The sequence below is a fragment of the Procambarus clarkii genome, chromosome 22 (genome assembly GCF_040958095.1).
Source record: "Procambarus clarkii isolate CNS0578487 chromosome 22, FALCON_Pclarkii_2.0, whole genome shotgun sequence".
Lineage (NCBI taxonomy): Eukaryota > Metazoa > Arthropoda > Malacostraca > Decapoda > Cambaridae > Procambarus > Procambarus clarkii.
In genome coordinates this window covers 24116402-24141800 of record NC_091171.1, presented here as the reverse complement: position 1 = coordinate 24141800, position 25399 = coordinate 24116402, and the positions used below count along the sequence as shown (strand labels likewise).

Below are 25399 nucleotides of genomic sequence, written 5' to 3'. Positions count from 1 at the left end.
GTAAATAATTTTATGTCACGGGTAGATAGCAATAGCTCTGAGCACGTGTGTTGACCAGACCACACACTAGAAGGTGAAGGGACGACGACGTTTCGGTCCGTCCTGGACCATTCTCGAGTCGATTGTGAATGGTCAACTCACAATCGACTTGAGAATGGTCCAGGACGGACCGAAACGTCGTCGTCCCTTCACCTTCTAGTGTGTGGTCTGGTCAACATACTTTAGCCACGTTATTGTGACTCATTGCCTGCATCTGAGCACATGTATTTTTTTTTTAAGTTTGCAAATTACCTTAAAAATAAATAACTTCAACTTTTCTTTAACTGTACAAACTGATCAATGGCGCACATTTCTAATCTGCAATTTTTACTTTTTATTTAGGATGAATAATAAATGAGGAATATTAAACAGTTCATAAACATTAGGATATTCATCGCTGACATGCAGTTTTATAAATACACTTTCCTTTTTTGCATCTATCCTCTAGCTAATTAATTTATGAACATTTTGACATCAAATATGCAGTTATAACCAAACAAATAACTTGGAAAATGCAAAGTGATTGTAAACATTTTATGCAGCGCTGAGCGGGGTTTCGGGAAAACCCAGAACATTTACGGTTGGGAACAAAGTATCAAATTTATTATAAAGCCCTTGTTATTTTTCTTATTATTATTATAAAACTGAATATATACTATATATTAATAAAGACACCATAAAACTCTACTAATACCATTTCATCTTTAAAAACAATCAACAGTGTTTGCAATCAGATTTCCTGATGCCCAGCAGTAAACATTAAAACACTGATATAGTATGTACCAATGAATGAATGGATGGATACAAAGAAATACTGAATCACAAATTACCGTTATTAAGCCATGGATGAAGGGGGGGTGGGTGGACATAGAGCTAACACTATACTGTATATGCAATCAAATATTTGCATGAAATAAGGATACAGTTGATGCTGCAGTAGCAAAAAGCTGAACTCATCATGCATATATAAACAGGTCCCCAAACTGTATTCATTATTAAATGTAAAAAAAAATAATCTGCAATGCGCTTCAAGAATGACATTAGGACTACAAAATCCTTATCATAGCTTATGTGACAAACAAGACAAATTTAGCATAGCTTTCCAGAAATATAAGCTACTGTATGGAAAAAAATAAGCCTTTTTACACAAGCTACATGTACAATATCTTTAAAAGCCATAAGCATTCTCTGGAGTAATTGTATACATCTGAAGCAGTACGACAAAATCTCACACACAATTTACTCTCGTGCATTAGCCAGGGTTTTAGCATTGAATAACTTCGGTGTCCTAGAAAATTACTCATTATTATTTATTATTATTTTTGCAATCATCATCAAAGCGCATATCAAGCTAATTGACTTAATTAAAATGATCAGCAACTGATAGACTGTATGAGATATTTACTTTATGTACATGCGCAAACTGACAGTTCAGTCCATACGCATCGAGATGTGCATTTATTTATTTACGAAAGCTGAAACTACCCCTTGACTCGTGCAATCTCTTTCTTCATTCCCAATGCTACCACATATAGCAACATTCCAGACATCAGTAACGTAACAAAGGCTCTAAATTACTTTTACATATAATAGTTTCCCCTTGTCAAGGCTTTGTGCTAAATCATACAATAGATGTGCCAAGTATTTTGTTATTGTGATTTCTATTAAAAAAAAATTTTATAAGGTGCAGTACTGTATCTCTAGATATTCTAGTACAAATGGTTTTTTATTTTTATTTTTAATTTTAAGGAAAATCTGGTTATTGGAACAAAAACGGAACTGTACAAAGGGAATATTACTTGAATGTTGCAAAAACACACTCCAAAAGTTACTATATTCTAAAGCATATAACAGTATTAATAGCAAATAAAGTCACACACAGAAGCTCTGATTATACGTGTGACAAACCTCTGGGCTGAGGTACTTGAATATAGAATACAAAGGAGCAGACTCAACATCGCGAATCACTTGGCACCTCTCAACAGTTTCGTAGATGGTAGAGCGTTTAGCTGGATCCCGAGCATTAGAAGAATCTGGCTCATCACTCACCATGGATTTTGTTAGCGTTTGCTTTAAACATTTTTCTTCCACCCTAGAACCCTCAAGATCCACCACCATATAAGGAGTTGATGGAACACGCCTCGTGATGTTCATCATTGAACGTGCTGGCCGTATTTTTACCTCCTTAACCTGTGGTTCATTTAGATGTTCCAAACTGACTGAACGGTCTTTGCTCTTGAGCATGTCTTCCCGAGGATTTGAAGAACGTGAATCTACCAGTTGTTCCAGCTGCTCATAGGATGCAATTTTGTTCTTCAATGTTGGGTCTCTCTGAGGGATGGTCTTGTGTTCCCACATCTTATCTTCTTCTCCATTCTCGATGCTAGTAAATGATGCAAGTTTTTTATGGAAATTAGCATCTCTTTCTGGAGTTTTCTTCCTTATTGGCTGTGTCTCGTAATCTTTAGTGGCAAATGTGGCTAGCTTTTCATGGAATTTTGTATCTCTTTGTGGAGTCATACTACGCACCTTTGTGCTCTCCGTGTCAAGATTTTCAAATGATGCAACTTTATTACGCAAGTTTGTATCACGAGTTGGAGTAACGCCTCGTACTTTAGGAATCTCTGTTTCAAGATTTTCAAATGATGCTACTTTGTGACGTAAAGAGCTTGACATTTCAAGAGATTTCCTATTGGCAAGCCTCTGTTCCCTCTCACTTCGAACAGGTGATGCATCTCGCATTTCAAACATTGATCTTCTCTTCCCAATATCTACTTTGGGCGACTTCTCTCTCCGTGTAACTCTAGGTTCGGGACTCGTTCTAAAGTCCTTTTCCATCTCCTTGGAAAAGAAGTTGAGTTTCTCCTCTACTTTGTTATTTTTATTTGGACTTGGTGAACGGCCATTTATACGAGGCATTTCATCTTTTCTCTCGTCATCCTTGGTATAACTTGTATTGCTATTCAAGCTTGTGATGCTATTTGTTCTTTTCTTGGCACTGTTTTCTGCATATTGTTTGTAACCTGCAATAGCCTTGTCATATGTATACTCATCCGTGTGGATTGTTGCAGCAGTGGAGTGAAAGACATCAGTGATCAGGCTAGATCCATGACCATTAAGGTGAGTTTCCTCTTCTTTTGATACTCCAGGATCCAAAAGCGAGTCATGCGCCTCTTTCTTGTCACCCTGTGAAAAAATCAACAATTATACATTTCAAGGCAAAAGGTAATAAGAGCATTAGCTTTTTCATTATTGTTTCAAAATCAACAATTACATTATATACAATAGTTTTCTTCAACAAATATTTAACTGCACCTTTCTTCTGTGTTTAACTGTACTGCAATCGAAGCATTAATACACACACAATCATACTCACCAAAGCTGAGGATGTGTCACTGATGTTATCTTCAGCAAACACCCCGTCACTGCCAGTGTCCGAGCCTGTGCAGAAGCCTGCATCACTCTTGGCATCTTTGTTGTCTTGATCAAGATCTTTAACGTCATTTTCTTCGTGAGCATCATTGAGGGAACTTGTGCTCTTGGCAGATGATAGCCCAAGGCCACTGAGATCGTTATTGTCATCACTGTGGACAACAAGGTTATATCTACGTCCTCTTTTGGTCCTGTTGGGAAATGAATGACCATATTGAAAACCTGTAAACTAAACTATTTGAAAGATTAAAGCTAGCAATTCTAATGTATGAACTGAAAGGTAAATCTATAAAATCAAAAATATAAATTGAACTATGAAAGCAGATATTCTTAATAGTATACAGTAACAATATGATGAATATGGAAATTTAGAAAACCTAGTTATGTTTAAACGAAGTGAAGAAAAATTTTCTAATTAAAATATAAAATATTCTGAAGGGCTGGCTATGTAGCAATGAGTTACAGGAAAATATCAGGTTTATAAAGGTACTTAAACAACTGAATGAATTCAGAAGAAAAACTAAAATATACCAAAAGACTGCAAAGGTAGCCACATGGGAGATACAAGAAATAAACAGTACACGAATGCATGTATGTAACAACTTTTGTCAAGAAAATTGTGCAGAAATACATTGCTATAAAAACAAAAATACTGACTTACAGTCAATAATAAATTCTTAAATTAATTGAAGACACGGAACACACAGATTAACACTTTCAGAATAAATTTTAAAATGTATTATTTGATATACCGGTAAACAGATTAAGATTAAATTAATATTCATTGAAGAAAACTACTTTTTGCAAATTTTATAACTTTTCAAATTAACATGTCATAAGCAAATTGATATATAAACAAGAACCAGAAGGTAAACCTATATGAATAATTAAATTTAATAATAAGACACCTAATACTTGCATTTGTATAATACAAACTGATGCTAGTATATTTCTATACTCACTAATATTTATACTAGATACAGTATTGTCTTTCATACTACTGTACAGAATTTTTAATACAATGTGTGCATTCCAGTGTACCCTACCTTGCAGTAGGATGAGAATTTCTTAACTGGTTAAGGTACGCCTAGTTAAGGGTAAAGCTACAAGTGTGTTCTCTCTCGACCAGTTACGGGTTGAAAACCAACGGTGTTCAACCTAACTGAGTGGCACGTACACCATTCACATTGAAGGAAAAATTCATCAAACCTGTATAAATATATACACAAGTTTTAAGCTCTAACACTCACTTATCCTCCTGGATTTCACTAAAGGTTTTGCTCTTGCGACGCATGCGGATCAACTCGTCCTCTTGTTCGTTTTTCTTAATCTCAATGGCTCGTACCAAAGCTTCCTCATTGCGCTTGCGACGCGAGCTCTTCCACTTGTCCAAGTTCTGTAAAATATTGCTCAAATTATTTTCATATCATTATCAATTATACCAACAGCTTCTAGAGTAATAAAAAAATCCTAACTCCTATTAAAGAAAAATTCATCATAAAATGTTCAGGCTTCTTAATGACATTTATAAGGTTTTTGCAACTTAGTAGCAGGTACAGTATTCTATAGTAATCTAGTATATATTAATGTAAGTTACTCGAAAACAAAGTTAACTTGATAAATCAGAACAAATGAATAGTCAATAAACATCATTTTACAGAAGGCATTACAATAAATTATGAAAAATAACCAATTTGTATGCATCTGAATATTTTATGCTTGTGTGTGCCACGAAAGTCAAGCTGTTTTACTTTGAAATGATACCGTCTATACTACTTAAGAAGAATTTTCAAAACTATTAATAAATTAACACTAACAAAGTATATAAGTATACATTGTATGGATTGTGTATGCGCACATGCCTATGCGTGTTTAAGCATATGTTTACCAAGATGTACTTGCCTACCTGTGTTTTCAAGGTTGAGCAACTGCTCTTAAACCCTATCATTTGACCATAAGTACTGCAGTTCCCTTCAATGACTATTTTAAAAAATTCACAAAAACAAGCCAGCTCCCCCTCCCCTGGAGAGGGATCCCGCTCACAGGAGATGGCAGTCCACCATTCTAGTTCTTGAACAATGAAAAAACGCCAACCAGAGGGAGGGAGGGTGTCAGGAAGCCTCCGGGGCTCACCCAGAAAATAGTTTCATTACATTCAACGCTTGTTTTCTGTGGGGAGCCCCATTGGCTCCCTGAAGCTAACTACCCAAAGATAAGTAAAAGGAGGGACTTACGGTGCCCCCACCTCCTGGGTAAGTCTCAAGACGAGGAAGAAAGATGGCTGCGACAGGGGCCTCAAAGCCACACATTGCCGGAAGGAAACAACGTATTCGAGGGTTATAAAAAAAAAAAAAAAAAAAAAAAAAAATGCACGCGAAACTTGCAGAACGGAGCAGAAGTATCATCCACCCAGAACCTAAGCTGCAGCAGCTCAGCCAATGCCATGCGATAAGAAGAGACAACATTAGGCACAAGGTGTCGATTCCAGAATAGTCCACCACCCTTTAAGAAAAGGTGGTGTCCAAGGGAGCAGCTCCCAAGAAAAGAGTCTGCTGAACCCAGAAGCCTCAGCGGGAAAATTGGATTCAACCATCTCCGTGCTTGAATCTGAAGGGGCAGCCCCCGAAGTCACCCGAGCCTCATCCTGAGCCACCCACCCCAACTTCGAAACCCCTCAAACGTCTGGGAGTCAGAAGCAGGGGAAAGGGGGGGAAAAGAGCAGGAGGGTGAACCATGCCCACCAGGGATGGAAGCGGGCAGTGCAGATTGAACCAAAGTCGAAGCAGCCAACACCCCTAAATCCTGGTCCCTAAAGCCCATGTGGGGCAGCTCTGGGGCCTCGAACCAGGCAACCAACCTGCCACATTGCAAGAAGGAGAATCGAGCATACAACGCAACTACCACCTGAATCCTGAGATCAACAGTTAAGGAATGAGTAAATTGAAGTACAAGCAGGGAACAAGTCCCGCAAGACTTTGTCAGTGGTGCCCCTGACCCAATAAGCAGCATAACGGAGGCAGTATGGATGATTGTCACCCTGAGGCTAGGACGAACAACAACTTTCAACTTCGAAGACAGCGAGAGTGGACTTGGAAGAAGTATCCTTGGTACCACCGAGCCCACGGGGTTTTCAAGGGCCTATCTTGAGGTTATCTTGAGATGATTTCGAGGCTTTAGTGTCCCCACGGCCCGGTCCTCGACCAGGCCTCCACCCCCAGGAAGCAGCCCATGACAGCTGACTAACACCCAGGTACCTATTTACTGCTAGGTAACAGGGGCATAGGGTCTACTTTGAAAAGTAGGTCTACACTTGAAAAGTGTCAAACAATTTAGTTTGACAATACTGGATCAAGATTTAAAATCATAAGTCCTAAAACTGAATATGACTAATCTAATACTGTACTAATGTAATTTTAGGCCTGATTTATCATGCAAAACCCATGTGACATTGTATCCAACTATCTTCAAGGAACGTTAACAAAATTTTCCAGTGCTGAAACGAGACTTTCATTAGATATAAAGAGATGCAATATTTCTAACGGACTAATATATTATGTTTAAGCATAAAAGCATCACAAAATCTCGCATACACAAAGGGCCATTGGTCAAGTTTAATATCAAGATGGTCTGGAATTTAAGGCAAGTTACTTAAAATTACCCATGATGATTTATGAGATTGTATAGCAAGTTAAATCAGTTGACAAGCACCCGCCCTCATTCATTTGATTTTCAAAAATCTCATGTGACAAACAAATGCAATTTAATAATCTTAAGCAGAGTGAACATTTTTCCGATCAGTCCCCTCACGTCAAACTCTCTCTAATACGCTCGTGTTAACAGTTTAGAAATATATGACTTCTCAAATGACCAAGATGCACTGTGTAAATTAGGTTTCCTACAACTTATTCTTACCTGCATGAAATGAATTGGGGGACCACAATAATGAAAAATCAATGTATTGTTGTTACAAGTCATGTGCATTCACAAGGGTTCAGAAACCTTATAACGTGATCTCCATCACCTCCCTCATCCCCCTCCCTCACCCTATTGCTGATGCGTGCCCCTACAACCTCCCCCAATGCGTGCCCCTACAACCTCCCCGATGCCTGCCCCTACTATCTTCCCGATGCCTGCCCCTACAACCTCCCATATGCCTGCCCTTACAAACCTCCCAATGCCTGCCCCTACTTTTAGAAAAGCATTGTGCAAAAAGGCTCATCGGCTTTGCATTAACCAGCTTGGACCAGCAACCAGGCAGCCTGGTCAGAGACCGGACCATAGGGCCATTAATCCCTGGAAACTTCAACAAATAGTCAACCATATTAGCCTATACAGTACAGTATAGCCTTCACACTAGTTGGCCTGGAGTGACCACACTGTATTATGAATCCTTCACACTAGCTGGCTTAGAGTGACCACATACAATAACAAATAAATGCATCATCATACATAAAGCATGCTTAGTGCTAACTTACACATGTCTCTTGAAAGCAAAACAAATCATTATGAGTTATGGACATTTTATAAACAATAAACCTACCTGCAAGTGGTCATATATATATATATATCAATGTGGCTTTCAATACAAAACAACTTAGGGCATATCCATAAAAAAAATTATATTAATTAACATAATTTCATTACCTATTGGTGATATATTAAAAATAAAGCAAGAGAGCATGGAATTTCAGAGAAAGTGAGCATTATAATATTGTATATAAAGTACAGTATAAATGTTCAAAGTAACCAAGTGTATCACCACAACCATAACATTAAACCGTGAAGCATTCACGTCTACAGGTGCAGAATTTATGAAAATAAAGAATGGAGAGAGAAACGCAAAACAAAGAAACGGCACTGCCCGTGACAACAGTAAAGACAGTGCCGGTCACTTACCGACTGCCAGTCAGAGCCCTCATCATACGGGTTCTTGGATGAGGAGGAGGAGGAGGAGGGCTGCTAGTGGAGGAATAGGACACTGTCAGTGGACTTCTTACATACTCTATACCCACAGCCACATTATGGAGGGCCAATACACTACACATGTACTCCAGTGCTCCAAGCATGCATTCACTTTTACAATCACACTATTACCAGTACTAACTTGAAAGAAAATTAAGCATTAGCACACAATTCATTCATTCATATGCTGTATTCTCTCATACACACATGTGTACACCATGAGCTTGGCTCTCTTCCTGTAACTACTTTAGGTAATTACACACAAAATACAAACACAGTAATAGGCATAGGAAGTCTTGCACATGGAATTGCTTTAAAAAAACAAATATGGTAATAAATGACAAATATTTCAACATACATGTGTATAATCACACATATATACCTGTACTTACAAAAAATTATCAAGATACACACATTTATATACACTGTGCAATGAGCATAGATAAGCTGTAATATACAGGTGTATCAAAAGTTTGACGCCATAGAGATGTCGTACTACTTTTTTCTTGTGTTACAAGATAAGAATAATAATGGCATGAACACACACAGGAAGAGAAGGCACAATCTATGTTTTGCGAGATCATCACGGCAACTCTCAACACACGGCCAAGGACAATAAATTTTCTGAAGGCCAACATACAAGTGTAGTGATATCTCTAATGAATAGTTTGCTAATGCTCTTACGGCCATACATGAGAGAAAATATTTAGAGATGCACTGCATCACATTTGAATATTTATCATAATGAGAATGTTCAAACACATCCCTGAACTTAATGGCCAGCATATTTCATACTGTACAAGTATGAAATTTGGCATTCTTAAAAATAAAGCTGCCTCTCCTTCAATTTTGTTTTTCCCCCCTCTCCAGTTTGTTTGTTTTTCCTCCGCCCTCATCCTTCTCTGCCCCAATAATATGAGAATATTGCATTATTTGACAAATTGGGCACTGTACCATCTTCATGGACATTAAATTCTATGTTTTTGTTTCCAGGTGATAACTTGAGTTTTCACATACCTTGAAAGCTACAATGATTACTTGTTTCTGCTCATAAAAGGGAGCATCTCACTGAAGGCGAGTTGTGGAGCAAAGTTAAGATTCAAAGAGTTGGACTATTGCGTCCTTCCCACTTGCTCCACCACTGACCCAACAGTAAACAACAACAAAAATAAAAAGAAGGGGGACATCTGGTGAGATAATCAGCTCACTTCAGAAAAAGAAGGTTTTATATTGAAACATTCAGATGGTGTATACTTCAAGGTGAAGAGAAGTATTCTCAAGTTATCTAGAAATAAATAGGCAGCAGAAAAAACTAGAGAAACGTGTGCACATGATTACTGTATAATACAGTATTAGGCATCCTTATACCGAGCGGCCAGACTTTTGATACACGATGAATATACTGTATATAGCGTATGAATGTCAAATACACAAATGTATACATACATTCAAAAACTTTTGAGCTACAAATTTAGAGTGCCTGTATTAGTTACATTCGAGGTGAAGTCTGGAAGTGTCCCTGTACTGCAGGCTAACACTGTGTGGCAACTAATTCAGAAAACTGGAACCACAGAATCATATGGTACCACATGGGTTAACGGTTATCATACTCCTGAAACTCCACCTGAAACTGAAACTATCATACCACATCATTCCTTTCCTGTGGTACTTTGGTGCAAGACAACTGGCTCATGGTACCCCCCCATTACTTTTAATGTACCTTTAAACTACCTCACTGTATTCTTTTAAGTTGTGACCAAAATGCTTTGAGTATTAGTGGCCTTATTAAATGTACATATGTACTCTGTAACCATTATAACACTGTACAATATTCCTATGTATATTTTATAAATAAATAATTATATTTATCATCTCTTTTCATGACTGAAGCTCACATTTACTCAATTTACACAATGGGGTCTGAAATCTGTGGTTATCCCAGTCTGGCAAGATAATTACACATTTCAAATTATAGTGAACTTGGAGGACCATGAACAACAGTGATTGGGATTGGTTTAGTTCCAGTTAAAAAGCAGTTTCATCATTCTGATAATCTTTCACAACCCATACAGAACTTTATATATGATTTTCTAGTTTTCATTCTTTTGATCTAATCACTGCACCCTAGGACACCTAAACACACACTAGATCAAATCACTAATACTCTAGATTTTCATTACACAATATACACTACCATGTACATACAGTATCATTATTATATATAGGGTATACCGTATGCACAAGTACAGTATCTGCAAGCTACATTAAATGAAAATTCTTAAGAGCTTTTGTGTACTGTATTAAACTGTCAAGTACAGTTCTTCTTGAAAATGTGTTCATACACTAAAGTGCTAGAGTTTTCAATTATATTTTCTTGCAGATAGCTGCGGATAACTGAAGCACAGGTCTTTGTGATCACAGCATTAATAGTGAACCATAACGCTTATTATAAGAGGGTACATCCTATAGTCTCTGAGCTTACATGTAATCAGGTAATACAGTAACTTATTTTAACAGTGACTTCCTGTGCCCAAAACTACTGACACACACAGGATCATGTAGAGTAATGCTACCACACACAACACACACAGAATCCTAACTCAAAAAGCAATAAATGCAAATGAATTACAATTACATATTGTTAAAGATTTTTAGTTAATAATAATAAAGCTAGTATAATGGAACAACTATTGTACTCGACTAATTAACTCAACATAAAATTATTTTAAAAATATAAAAAAGATCAAAAGAAAAAAAAAAGTAGTTAGGAAAAGTACAACAGTTAATATTGCTAGTGAGGTTAGATTTTAACCTTTTAAGGTTATATTTATGGTACTGTCAATTGGCATATTAATATTCCACACTACACTACTTCTAGCCTACAGCAAGGTAAATCGCTACCACACAACTGAACACTATAGTGGCCACACTAATCTCTAAAAAAAAAAAAAAAAAAAAAAATTACTGTTAATGACAAAAAAATGTATAGAAATTATTTGAAATAGGATAACTGTATAATGTATACAGTATAATGTATATACAGTACAGTACTGTATAATGTATTTTAAAGCAAGAGCAGCCAAAATGTTTACACATACAAAATTGCATATTTTGCACGTTGTAGCCCTTCAAGTCAATTAACTTATCTTCTGTGCTGATTACATACAATACAATTAGCTTTGTTGTACTTTTTAGATACCTCTGGTACTTTTGTCTATGAAGATACAAGTTATAGAATTACTGTACTTGGCAATTTAATCATAACTTGTGTAGCATACAGGGGAACAACACACGAGAACCCGAGCTTATTTGTCTGACATCAGAGCTACAAACAAGAATAATAACATTGATTCTTTTGAGGTAATAATTGCAAGTTAAAATGTGTTCTATAATGTGGGTAGTTATATTAGAGAGTAAAACTGGGCACTGATAATAAACCTAAATATACATTTAATGTAAAGGAGAAAGTAAAAAGCATGGTTGAACATGCTAAGGCTATCATAATGTGTGACAAATGTGTCGGCACATCTCTTCACATGTTTCTTATTGCGCGACATTCTTTTTGACTCAAAGAGAGAATGTTGTTCAATCGGAGAAACTATGAAATAAAATCCCCTTTCAATATCACAGTAATTTGGGGTTAGTACTTCACACAGAATCATCATGCTCTAGCATTAATTATACAGTTTCTATTATCATTCAAGCATTACTTATTAAATATGTATTAGTATATTTCTATACAGTTCAACTTAAATAAATGTGTGAATATTTAGCAAGACATACATAAAGCAAATAACAAAATCTGAGAAGAGATAATGGGCAATAACCGAGTCCTAAAGCTCTCACACAACCAAACGTATCGGGAATTCTCAAAAAAAATATACTTTTATACAACTTCAACTTTCTCATAAGGCACCCATAATCCACCATCTCCAACCAGTTGTGTCAGCAATCTCATTCTCTACAATAACAGTGTAGATGTTTGGGCTGGGATATCCTCTCCTGTCCCCACTAGAGAAGGGAGGCGTTTGGGAACGCCTCTCTTCCTCTTGTCTCTTCCCTCCCCACTAAAAGCCAAGTACGTATCCCCCACCTTTTGTTCAATTGCTTTAATTTCTAATACAGTATCTCTGATTTTATAAGTGTGCATAAAGATAAACAAGATTAGTGGAACACAATCTATATTCATCATTTGTATTTTTTATCAGATTTGTCAACATGTAATTGCACTTATCAATATACTGTACTGTACCACACAATTGCAAACAACCCAAGTTTAAAACCTGCACAGACGTGTTATAACCTAAGGAATGTGTAGTGTATGACAGTGTCTTAACATATCTTGCCACTCAGTTATTCATTATCATTAAAAGCATACCACTATGTAATGTGTACAGCAAGTATTATGATGCCTAAATTTCTAAAGGCATTATTACAGTAACTCACTAAGCAATTTGCACCCTCATGAAGCCTACTGAATCTATATCGGCTACAGCATTTTCTTATTCATTCTTGAAACTCAAGACTAATATCAAAGATCCACTATATGCCAAATTGAACATGCTCGCACGCGCGCGCACACACACACACCCCCATACATAAAATAAGACAGTTAATTGCGAAGTCACACTTGCCATTCCCTTACCTTGTACACTGTGAAATATGCAAACAGAGAATACACAAAATGGCCACCAAGTGCCAACCCTCATGTGATATAATGCATGCATTTGTCCACACCTACACCACATACCATATCAAACTACACCCACACCTTTCTCATTCTATGAAGTATTATAAAAGAGCACCATGGTCCTTTCAGGTATCCCTGTAATGTAATTTAACAAAGCTAATTAAACCATTCACCCTTATGGTTCAGAGTTGGAGAAGAAAAGAATGTTAGTAAATACTGTACCAATATAGTCTCCCAGTCAATGTATGACTGAATCCTTCCTTTGAAATTAGTGATTTATAGCATTATAAGAACAAATAGCCTTTATGCATCCAATGGATTCTGTTGTGAAATTTATGTATACCAATTCAATTGATTTTATTGGTAAAAAAGGAAACCATTTCCAACAATGCAAAAGGTACTTTTTTTTGCAAAGTTCTTATAACAAACTCAGACCACTGTTAATGAATACCTGACCATCCTAGCCAGACATTGTTAGGCTGTTGCTTCTGTGCCTATACCAAGTTGTGCATTGACCCCCTTAAAGGGCAATCAAAAGTGGATTATGGTTTCCCCATTGTAGAAGACAAGAGGCCTGTTAGGTTTATTGAGTTCCCCCTACACCTACTGCTGACCTTCTCCAATATGTTGCCTACGACACTTACCTAACTTATCGGTATATATTTACTGCTAGATAAAGTATATATTCAAATGTACCCAAACATTTTGCCTTGGCCAGGAATCAAATTCGATTCCAATTGGTTATGAGGCGACTGCTTGCTTGCTTTTGCAGTCTGGCTGTGTTGTCTAAGCCACACTAGGCCACACAAAGCCACACTACTGATCCAAGCCTTGCCATTACCACATCTTGGCTGAGCTACACCCAAGCCCAGGACTAATCACACCAACACCCTGACTAGATCAAACCTGTGCCTAAAACAGGCAGTATCTCACACACAGGCTTAGATCATGCTTATATCCAGGCTGGGTTATCACAATTACAGGTTAGGTCAAAACAATATCTACTCTAATATAATTTTTGAAACGCTTATATCCAATGACTTGTATGTATGTGCTTTAAACATAACAATTAATATGCCAACTTTTATAAAAAAAATTATTGAATTACATTATTAAGTTAATAACCATTACTGGCACATATGTTTACTTCACACAGGCCACTAGAACTATCAATTTTTTTTTTTATTGTTTACTAAAATGGTGTTAAGGGTGTTAAGATGAGTACATATATGAAAAGTAGGAAGGGAAGAGAACTATCACGGGGAAAGTGCCAAGCCATTATGGCTATATAGCACTTGGAAGGGATAAGGATTTGGGATGGGACAGGGGTAGGAAGGAATGGTAGGAGTTAGAAGTTAAATTATGTATCAGAAGGCATGCTAGTTAGGTTATCCTGGAAAGTGAAGGCTCATAATCAAACCTCCGAGAGAACTACCACAGGAGCACAACACACTTCAATGGTACGTCTTATGAATGAAACGTCTTAAAAAATAGCACTTATGACATCCTTAACCCTTCCCTCAAGTATGTTTTAAAAATGATAAACTTCATGTTTCATATGAAACTTCATTGAATGCCTCCAGAAGTTTCACCATAAGACATACTTCTGAATATCCCAAGGAAGTATGAAAAGAAGAATATAATTTTGAGAGAGTGAGTGATCCCCCCCAGCCTCCCATCCTGGAGAGCCCTTAGTTAAAGACATGAGATGATATAGCCTGAAGAACCCACCGCCTGCCAATCTGCTTCTTCATCAATCAGATGTTGCCTCATTGCTTTTACGGCCTCTGCTTTCTTGATCTGCTCAGTTGCTGACTTGTAGAGACCAGCTGGTCCTGTCTAAAGAACATCACAAAAATGTGAGATTAGTTGCAGTCCACAACCATAATAAATACAACCCTGCATATTGTACAATGGGAACCTACCCAAGTTAATCATCCAGGTCAAACTTTTCTGTAAATAATATTTAACACTTTGCAAACATTAACCAAGGCCTTTATACTAAAAATACAACTAATTCTAACAAAGGGCTTTGTAAAATAGTTCCTCTACATAGTATATATTACTTTGGCTTTGCTTTACATAGTTCACCATACAGGAATCAATTGCTGGAACCAAGATGCCACAAATGTGGTAGCTACAGTGACGACAACCTTCAGTAATGTCGTGGGATGGGATGGTTTTAAGGACCAGATAACACCAAAGACTATCACACGTCAGCAGGGGAGGGTGTCAATTCACTTCAATCATAATTCAGGGTATGGCATTAACTTCATTTTATCAACAAGCGCAGGAAATAACAGGTAAAATAGAAAAAACTACTGATAAAATCAGTAAGAGCAGTACGAGAATTTGAACCTGCATTCTGATGACTACCAGATGGATAAGGACATTATTTAGCACAAGTGGGACTTGCACAAGGGAACACAGGTGGAAACCAAGTACCCAAATGAGCCGCAGACATTAGAAAAAACGTTTTCAGTGTCAGAGTAGTTAATAAATGGAATGCATTAGGAGGTTATGTTACCTGGTTGATGGGGTTCTGGGAGTTCTTCTACTCCAAGCCCGGCCCGAGGCCAGGCTTGACTTGTGAGAGTTTGGTCCAACAGGCTGTTGCTTGGAGCGGCCTGCAGGCCCACATACCCACCACAGCCCGGTTGGTCCGGCACTCCTTGGAGGAATAAATCTAGTTTCCTCTTGAAAATGTCCACGGTTGTTCCGGCAATATTTCTTATGCTTGCTGGGAGGACGTTGAACAACCGCGGACCTCTGATGTTTATACAGTGTTCTCTGATTGTGCATATGGCACCTCTGCTCTTCACTGGTTCTATCCTACATTTTCTTCCATATCGTTCACTCCAGTACGTTGTTATTTTACTGTGTAGATTTGGTACTTGGCCCTCCAGTATCTTCCAGGTGTATATTATTTGATATCTCTCTCGTCTTCTTTCTAGTGAGTACATTTGGAGTGCTTTGAGACGATCCCAATAATTTAGGTGCTTTATTGCGTCTATGCGTGCCGTATATGTTCTCTGTATTCCCTCTATTTCAGCAATCTCTCCTGCTCTGAAGGGGGAAGTGAGTACTGAGCAGTACTCAAGACGGGACAACACAAGTGACTTGAAGAGTACAACCATTGTGATGGGATCCCTGGATTTGAAAGTTCTTGTAATCCATCCTATCATTTTTCTGGCTGTCGCAATATTTGCTTGGTTATGCTCCTTAAACGTTAGGTCATCAGACATTATTATTCCCAAATCCTTTACATGCTGTTTTCCTACTATGGGTACATTTGATTGTGTTTTGTACTCTGTATTATGTTTAAGGTCCTCATTTTTACCGTACCTGAGTACCTGGAATTTATCACTGTTAAACATCATGTTATTTTCTGATGCCCAGTCGAAAACTTTATTAATATCAGCTTGAAGTTTTTCAATGTCCTCAGCCGAGGTAATTTTCATACTGATTTTTGTGTCATCTGCAAAGGATGATACGAAGCTGTGACTTGTATTTTTGTCTATATCTCATATGAGAATAAGGAAAAGCAGCGGTGCAAGGACTGTACCCTGAGGTACAGAGCTTTTCACTGCACTTGGACTAGATTTTATATGGTTGACAGTTACTCGCTGAGTCCTGTTTGACAGAAAACTGAGTATCCAGCGTCCTACTTTACCGGTTATTCCCATTGACTTCATTTTGTGTGCTATCACGCCATGGTCACATTTATCGAAAGCCTTTGCGAAGTCCGTGTATATCACATCAGCATTCTGATTTTCTTCTAATGCCTCAGTGACAAAGTCACTGAGGCGGTGGTGGTGGTTGTTGACTCCATACACGTTTCAAATCTAGGCAAGATACGCTCGGGAACCTGTACATCAGTAGACTGACAGTCAAGAGGCAGGAGCAAGAGCCAAAGCTCAACCCACGCAAGCACAACTAGGGAAGTACAACTAGGTGAATACTAGGTCACAACTGGACAAAAGCTATTCACCCTGAGACTCGGCCGAGTCCTCTCAGGGATCTGGAGACCCGAACTGGTGCCACAACCAGGTTTTACAAATAGCGAGCCTGCACTCTGGTGTCAGCAATGACGTTCTCCACCAAACGCTCACCATGGCACTGGTTCAAATCCCTGTACTGCTCTTACTAATTTTCTCATTTACAATTCACGCTATTATAATTTCCTTGTATTACAAACTTTACTATTGTGAGTGGCCTGGCCAAATACCTTTGATCGACGAAAAACACGGAGTGAATGAGTTGGAGGAAGCTAGAAAAAGGTCCATGGAGAGCGAGTGAGAAAAGAGAAGAGAGACCAAGAGAAAGTTGGAGAGGGAGAGAAAGCAAGAGACAGAGAGAGGGAGGGAGAGCGAGAGAGCGCAAAAGCGAGAAAGAGAGAGAGACACCAAGAGAAAGCGAGAGAGCGAGAGAAAGGCCAAAAGATAGAAAGAGAAAAAGAGAAAGAAAGAAAAAGAGAAAGAAAGAGAAAAAGAGAGAAAGAACGAGAGAGAAAGAAAGAACGAGAGAGAAAGAGAAAGAACGAGAGAGAGAGAGAGAGAACGAGAGAGCGCAAGAGAAGAAATGAGAGAAAGTGAAAGAGCGTGAGAAAGAGAGCAAGAGAACGAGAAAGAGCAAGAGAACGAGAAAGAGCAAGAGAACGAGAAAGAGCAAGAGAAAGAGCGAGCGGGCGAGAGGAAGTGAAAGTAAGAGATAGAGCGAAAGCAAGAGATAGAGCGAAAGCAAGAACGAGAAAAAAGAGAAAAGAGCGAGAGAAGGAATGAGCGGGACAGAAAAAGAGCGTGAGAAAGAGCGAGAGCAACAAAGAGAGCGAGAGCGAGAGAAAGCAAGAGCGAGAGAGAACGAGAGCGCGCGAGAGAGAACGAGAGAAAAGGGGGAGAAAATAAAACATTAACTGTTAATGCACATCATTTTACTCACGAGAACACAGTATATCAAAACTATACAAATTTCAAAATAATTCCAAGTTATTAAGTGTCTAGTGTAAATAATACAAGGTACACAAGCAGCCATGCTAATTAATCATCATTCAACAGCACACACGTGCAAAGCAGATGCAAAACTTACCTTGACAAATTGCATAGCAGCTTCGTTAATCTTGGGGGAGGTGCGGGTGATGCGAGAGGGTAGGTATTCGCGGACCTTAAGGTCCAAGGATGCCTGTACAGGTGCGAAGAAATGGTTGCAAAACTATTTTCCAGATAAATTATAATCAATACAACGATTACACAAATTTATCAGTGGAGCATAAATTCACTAACCTTGGGTTTTGTATGCAATTAAGAAAGATGCACAAAAGGGTTATTTTAATGACTGTACTAATGTGCATTACCAATACTCTAATGCATTTGTACATGTTAGTTACTAGATTTGCACTTAAGATTACCTTGTACCATTTACATTTTAGAAAAAGAAATGATCAAGCATTGTGCATGGATGCCTTACATTTTTGTCATGCAGGGAGTCGAGTGACATGGCGCGGGTGGGGGGCGGGTGCCCACTCTGGCCGCCGAACCGCAAATTTCCTGGCATCTGTAACGAGAATGGATTGATTGTACCAAACATGCATCTTGTACAGTAACAACGAGGCCACTGCCCCTTGTAACAACGACTAAGATAAGGCAATTATGAGACGAAGACGCCAATCAGCACTTGGAAATGCTGAGCCGAGATATGATGACTATGGAAAGGAACGGTGAGCAACTAATGTGGTACATTGGGGCTCGAACTCCTTACAAACCTTAAAAATAAAACTCGCCTTACAAACTAATAATGGGGTGCAATTGGTCTAGACCGTTTCAAATAGTATGTAATACATATGGAGATTTCAAAGCAGTATAGTTTAGAGCAATCTAAACATATAAAATACAATTCTTTCCATTATTCTTAGCAACGCGAATTTCTAAATGGAACAAGATTATATTTTCAGCAAGCGATCAAAATTGTTTACACAGCTTAAACGTTTACAAATACTTAAATTTCCAAATTGTCGACAAAATTATTTTACATTTGCGACAATTAGTTTCAAAAATGGGAACCCCATTAACCCAAATAAACAAGGCAATTCAATTTTCAAGAATATAAGCATTTGATATATTTTACGTTCAAGTGAAAGATTTCATACACAGTCCACCCAGACCTTCAATCCCGTACTCGTCTCGTCCCGCACAGGAAGAGAACATCGCAGTAGGCTTACCGGAGACTCACCTTGGCGTATTACGTAAAAACTACCAGAATGTTGTGAGAGCACTGCTGGGGGCCATCCCGCGATGCTCACCGCGTGCACCCCTCCTGCTGCTGCCGGCGCTGGAGGGCGCTGGTCCCCGCTCACTTGCGAAGTAGAGGTCCTTCAGTGATACTCAGTGCTGCTAGAGAAGAGAAAACAAACATTAGTCTTTTCCAAAGTAGCTGTACTTTAAATTCACATACACCTTTAAAACAATGAAAAAACGAGTTAAAATGTGTTTTGATTGAAGCTGCACATGGTCCCATGGGGCCCCTTTGCAAGGAAATATCAAAATAAGAATATTCTTCAACACAAACATTGCCCTTCCCTCTGTACATTTAAGGCAATATCAAAATGCTGGCATACAGACAGAAGGAGTGATCCTTCCTCACGAGTTACCACAACGGACCGGAAATAAGGTACTAAAACAGTATAACCTATCCACTCACGTAAAGAAAACGTGAATGTTTGCGAGCCGCTATAATTGTATAGTTCCCCTTTTTTTGTCCGACGGGATTTTGACATCAAACTGAACTATTATTCGAGTAGACAGTTTGGTGGGAGTAGTTGTGAGGTGGTGGGTGTGATACTGCTCACCTAACAGTGCAGGTCGCTCTCTTCATTACCCACAACATACAAAATATGGGATACTGAAATGCACGAACCCAAATCACACACCTAATCTAACCTACAAATAGAAAACATAATTAACTGTGAGCCGCCACTTTTCATAGTACCCCTTTATCTTGTACATCTGGGACCATAGTGCACAAAACGAGGCACACAAGTTGTGAGGGATGGGATGGTTAGCGACTACTCTTTATGCAGGCCACCCTTTTCCAGTTGTCAACTTCACAAAAATTGTGTAATTAATTAATCGAACCTAACCTAATCTACGACCCAGGCACAGAAAACTAACTTTTGCGAGCTGCTATGATTTCAACCTGTCCTCTCTAACAGTACATAGCATGTTGACGTATAAATCTCTTAAGATGAAAAAATGATTTACTAACTGGAGGGACTCTTGACTGAAGTCAAGAGTCCCTACAGTCTCTAACTGCCTACCCCTAGAGTGCCATGAATGTGAGACAAATGTACTAATAAATTTGTTGTAAGTACTTATAGAAAATCGGCGCACTCACACAACTAATTTGCGCTTCATTTTCCGGAGCTGTTTGGCCTCAGTACCACGATAATCTGGTTCCATTGACCACAGCAGATGGGAGACATCTCCCGTCACGCAGGGTGCAGTCGCACCTCCACAGATCTCCAGTATCAGCTCTTGATACTGGTAATGGCTCAAAAGGGCCACCACTTACGGGCTATTCATGCCCGTGCCACCTTTTGGGTGGCTTAATCTTCATCAATCAATCAATCGACCACAGCAGGAGTTAGTCAGCGGGAGAAGCCGATGCTGAACACTTCTCGAGTATCAGTACTTGGGACGGTTTGTAACGTTATTAAAGTCCACTACCACGTCCCCACCGATAATCATACATCCACCGAGTTGTAGAGGATATGTGGGCCGCTCCAAGCAACAGCCTGTTGGACCAAGTTATTACAAGTCGTGCTGGTCCCGGGGCCGAGCTCGAGGAGTAGAAGAACTTCCGAGCCCCCCTCCAGGCATGCCGGTGCAAGTAGACGAGCCCACACCTCACTAGTTCATTTCACATAACTTCTATAAAGATAAAAGGAATCAACATGCAAATCAAGTGTTTACGGGCTCACTATAGCCCGTGATACATGGACACTTCGTTCTGAGTAGCTAAATCTGAAACAACAACAACAAATCAAGTGTTTACCCATGCCAGTGCCACCTCTTGGAAGGCTTAATCTCTATCGATCAATGAATCAATCAAAATGCAACTACGGTCTTAGCTCATCGTCTGCGTATTCCTCCCTAGGTTCACATGACAGATGGGAGTATGGAGACAACTTTTCCCCCTCCCAGCTTAGTGAGGTCACCCTGACCTAACAAGCAGGTCCGCTTGCCACCACTAACACCAAGATGGTGGCCAGTCACTTATGTCATACAATGAGATAAAATCAGTAGGAGCCATGAGGAGGATCTGAACCCGCAGACGTAGTACTCCCAAGTTAGCGTCCTAGAATACTAGGTTCATGGCTTCTACTGATTCTCATTGATACATCAGGTTAATGAGATTTCATTGCGTATGAACAAGTGTGTCCTCGCATAACCAGACGTCGTACGTCTTCACTCACACTTTATCCGAAGTGCAAATAAGACTATCTATCCAATGACACCCAACACAATGGAACCCCAACCTGAGATAACTATAATCATACTGCACAATACACAGCAATCTAACTATGGGTGTGCAAGTTCGGCCGAGAAACAACCATTCTCTCGCATCAGGCCACTCCTGGAGTGGGTCGAGGTCTTCCTGTAATATTACGTAAAGTCGTCCTCGGATTTTACATTTATCATTAGTTCTGCCGTCGAGCACGAGTTCGCTCACTTCGGCAGAGCATTTACATACATTAGCAATATTAATGGTCACTGTACCGAACCTGGGGGAACCCTACTTGTCAAAGGCAGAGGAGCCAAACTGGAGATGTGACCCTTTGTTTTCTGTCTGACAGGTACTCGTCCAGTTCATTCGTTTTACCAGTTATTTCACCTTTTTTTTTCTATACCTCTTGTTCACCAATTTTTCACGAGAAATTGTCAAATGCTTTTTAAGAATGTAGGAAAAATGTTTCTCAGCCCCCTCTCCCAGTATGTATTCGCCTAGTTGTATTCACCTAGTTGTACGTGCATGGGTTGAGCTTTGTTCTTTAGCTTCTCAACTTTCAATCAACTGTTACTAACTACTAACTATTTTTTACACACACACACACACACACACACACACACACACACACACACACACACACACAGGAAGCAGCTCCATAACAGCTGTCTAACTCCCAGGTACCTATTTACTGCTAGGTAACAGGGGCATTCAGGGCAAAAGAAACTTTGCCCATTTGTTTCTGCCTGGTCTGGGAATCGAACCCGGCCACAGAATTACGAGAACTGCGCGCTGTCCATTCAGCTACCAGACATCCCCGCCCCCATGTTATGTGTTGTGGTAGTGGGTGTTGTGGTGGCAAGAATGAAGGTGTGGTAGAGACTTAACCAGCATTACCAGCTAGCTAAGGCTTCACTACACTGCTTCATGCCAGAGGCTACCTCACTCCGAGCCCCAGAATGTACCCTACACAAACGTATACAAAGGAACTAACAGTCTAGGTAGAGCGACGGTCTTGCTCATGCAGGTCGGCGTTCAATCCCCAACCGCCATGATGCATGCAGGCGGCGTTTAATCCCCGACCGTCCAAGTGATTGGGCACCATTCCTTTCCCCCGTCCCATCCCAAATCCTTATCCTGATGTTGTTGCTGTTGTTGTTTTAGATTCAGCTACTCAGAACAAAAAGTTCCAAGTAGCACGGGTTATGGTGAGCCCGTAATTATCCTGACCCCTTCCTTCCAAGTGCTACATAGTCGTAATGCTTGGTACTTTCCCCTGATAATTCCCTCCCTCCCTCCCACTCATAAAATTGATTTCGATTCATTGGACTGAAATCGTTTGCCTATAACACTTCACCTGTTAGTGTCGTCCTTAGCATGCGCTCTTTGTCTTGATTTGCCCCCCCCCCCCCGTAATCTTCAGGGAAAACACACACACACACACACACACACACACACACACACACACACACACACACACACACAGTCAGATTTCATTGAAAGGACATTTTTCGGTGACCTTCGACACTGCCGACTATTCGTTGCATGCGCCGGAAGCTTCTGACGCCGTCAATGGGCTAAAGTCATTCTTGACCGTCATGAATGACAAATACTTTTTTTTTCTTTAAGTCAACACTGACAGGTCCTTTAATAATTTTAAATACTAGTATTAGGCCCCCTGTCAGCCGTCTCCTTGCACGACTGGATAACGGATAAATGTAAGTGGATTTCTTCTAAATCTGGATATTATCTGCGTGGCTGGTCCCAGGTCCTCCTCCACTCTGTAGGTAACACCAGACACTGTAACCAAATCTGTCGATTTAATTGTTAAGAACAATAATGATGACATTACAACGAGGTCATTGGAGCTGTGTAAACACAACAATCATCTGACCTTTGGCGTTGGTTTACAGCCTCGGTCCGACACGTCGCCGGAGTTGAACCAGATGACCTTCTGGGCTCCACACTCCAATGATCCCTTACCGTGCGGTTACCTTGTCATGATTCCGGGGCTCAACGTCCCCGCGGCCCGGTCCTCGACCAGGCATCCTGGTTGCTGGACTGGTCAACCAGGCTGTTGGACGCGGCTGCTCACAGCCTGACCTGTGAATCACAGCCTGGTTGATCAGGTATCCTTTGGAGGCGTTTGTCAAGTTCTCTCTTGAACACTGTGAGGGGTCGGCCACTTATGCCCCTTATGTGTAGTGGAAGCGTGTTGAACAGTCTCGGGCCTCTGATGTTGGTAGAGTTCTCTCTCAGAGTACCTGTTGCACCTCTGCTCCTCAACGGGGGTATTCTACACATCCTGCCATGCTTCCTGGTCTCATGTGGTGTTATTTCTGTGTGCAGGTTTGGGACCAGCCCCTCTAATATTTTCTACGTGTAAAGTATTATGTATCACTCCTGCCTGCGCTCAAGAGAATACAGATTTAGGCATTTTAGTCGGTCCCAGTAGTTTAGATGTTTTACTGAGTGGATTCTAGCAGTAAAGGATCTCTGCACGCTCTTCAGGTCAGCAATTTCTCCAGTTTTGAAAGGGGCTGTCATTGTGCAGCAGTACTCCACTCTAGAGAGCACTAGCATCTTGAGTATCATCATTGGTACAGCATCTCTAGTTTAAAAAGTTCTTGTTATCCAACCTTTAATTTTTCTTGCAATTGTGACGGTTACTTTATTATGTTTCTTTAAAGGTAAGGTCTTCCGACATGAGTACACCCAGATCCTTTACATTTATTTTTCATTCTATGGTATGATTTGACTGCGTTTTGAATGTGGTTTGTTTTCATATTTTATTATTTTTCCGTAGCCTCGGAGCTGGAACTTATCTTCATTAAATACAATATTATTTTATGTAGCCCATTGAAAGACCTGATTTACATCTGATTGGAGGTTTGCCGAGTCCTTGTCTATGTCTGATATGAGGATGAGAAGAAGTACTGGAGCAAGCACAGGGGAAGGGGTGGGGGGGGGGGAGGACTGAGCTCTTCGCGGTTGTTGGTCCAGATTTTATTTTGTTGACTATTACACATTGGGTTTTGTTAGTCAGGAAATTGTAGATTCATCTGCTTATTTTTCCGGTAATTCCTTTTGAACGCATTTTGTGTACAAGAGCACCATGGTCACATTTATCAAAGGCTTTTGCGAAATCTGTGTAAATATCATCAGTGTTTTGTTTGTCTTCCATGGCATCTAAGGCCATGTCATAGTGGTCCAGCAACTGTGACAGGCAAGAGCGCCCTGTTCTGAAACCATGTTGTCCGGGGTTATGGAGATGCTGTGATACCATGTATTTTGTGATCTTGCTTCTTAGCACTCTCTCAAGATTTTTTATGATGTGAGATGTTAGTGCTATCGGTCTGTAATTTTTTGCCTCTGCCTTATTTCCTCCTTTATGGAGTGGTGCCATCTCTGCTGTTTTTAGTATGTCGGGGATAACGCCAGTATCTAGGCTCTGATGGACATCACCAGTACCTTATTATGCCTGGGTACAGCATGATAGACGTACCTGTACTTTGAAGTACAACATGTAACCCCCTCTTCCCCCCCACCAAACCAGCTTACACCATATACCGTAAGCTAATCCTGCAGTGGTCACTTCCGCCGTAGGCTCCATCAGCAGTTGTGGTGGGCGGCCTTGAGGGGGCGCACCCCTCACCCCGACAACCTCCCTCCCTCAATATGTTATTCATTCTCTCTGCTCCGCTCTTCACCCTTTCTACATCTCTTATGCATTCATTATCTTTCTTCCCTCCCTCTCACTCCTATTTACATTTAACC

At 39.8% G+C, this 25399-nt stretch overlaps 1 protein-coding gene across 18 annotated transcripts in view; it reads right to left on the bottom strand.

Annotated features, from left to right (window-relative positions):
* LOC123757969 (smallish) overlaps nt 1–25399 on the bottom strand; it is a 174472-nt gene that overhangs the window by 38555 nt on the left and 110518 nt on the right. For 5 of the 18 annotated variants that reach the window (XM_045742069.2, XM_045742126.2, XM_045742106.2 and 2 more), the window contains exons 3-10: nt 19349–19509; nt 18587–18673; nt 18209–18301; nt 14855–14962; nt 8368–8430; nt 4722–4867; nt 3416–3662; nt 2089–3225 (exon numbers count right to left, since the gene is read on the bottom strand). In XM_045742069.2, the coding sequence (XP_045598025.1) occupies nt 2089–3225; nt 3416–3662; nt 4722–4867; nt 8368–8430; nt 14855–14962; nt 18209–18301; nt 18587–18673 (1881 nt within the window). In that variant the 5' untranslated portion in view covers nt 19349–19509. Of the gene's footprint in view, nt 1–1947; nt 3226–3415; nt 3663–4721; nt 4868–8367; nt 8431–14854; nt 14963–18208; nt 18302–18586; nt 18674–19348; nt 19510–25399 lie in introns of all 18 variants that reach the window. The other 13 variants (XM_045742025.2, XM_045742015.2, XM_045741983.2 and 10 more) reach the window with 7 other exon arrangements.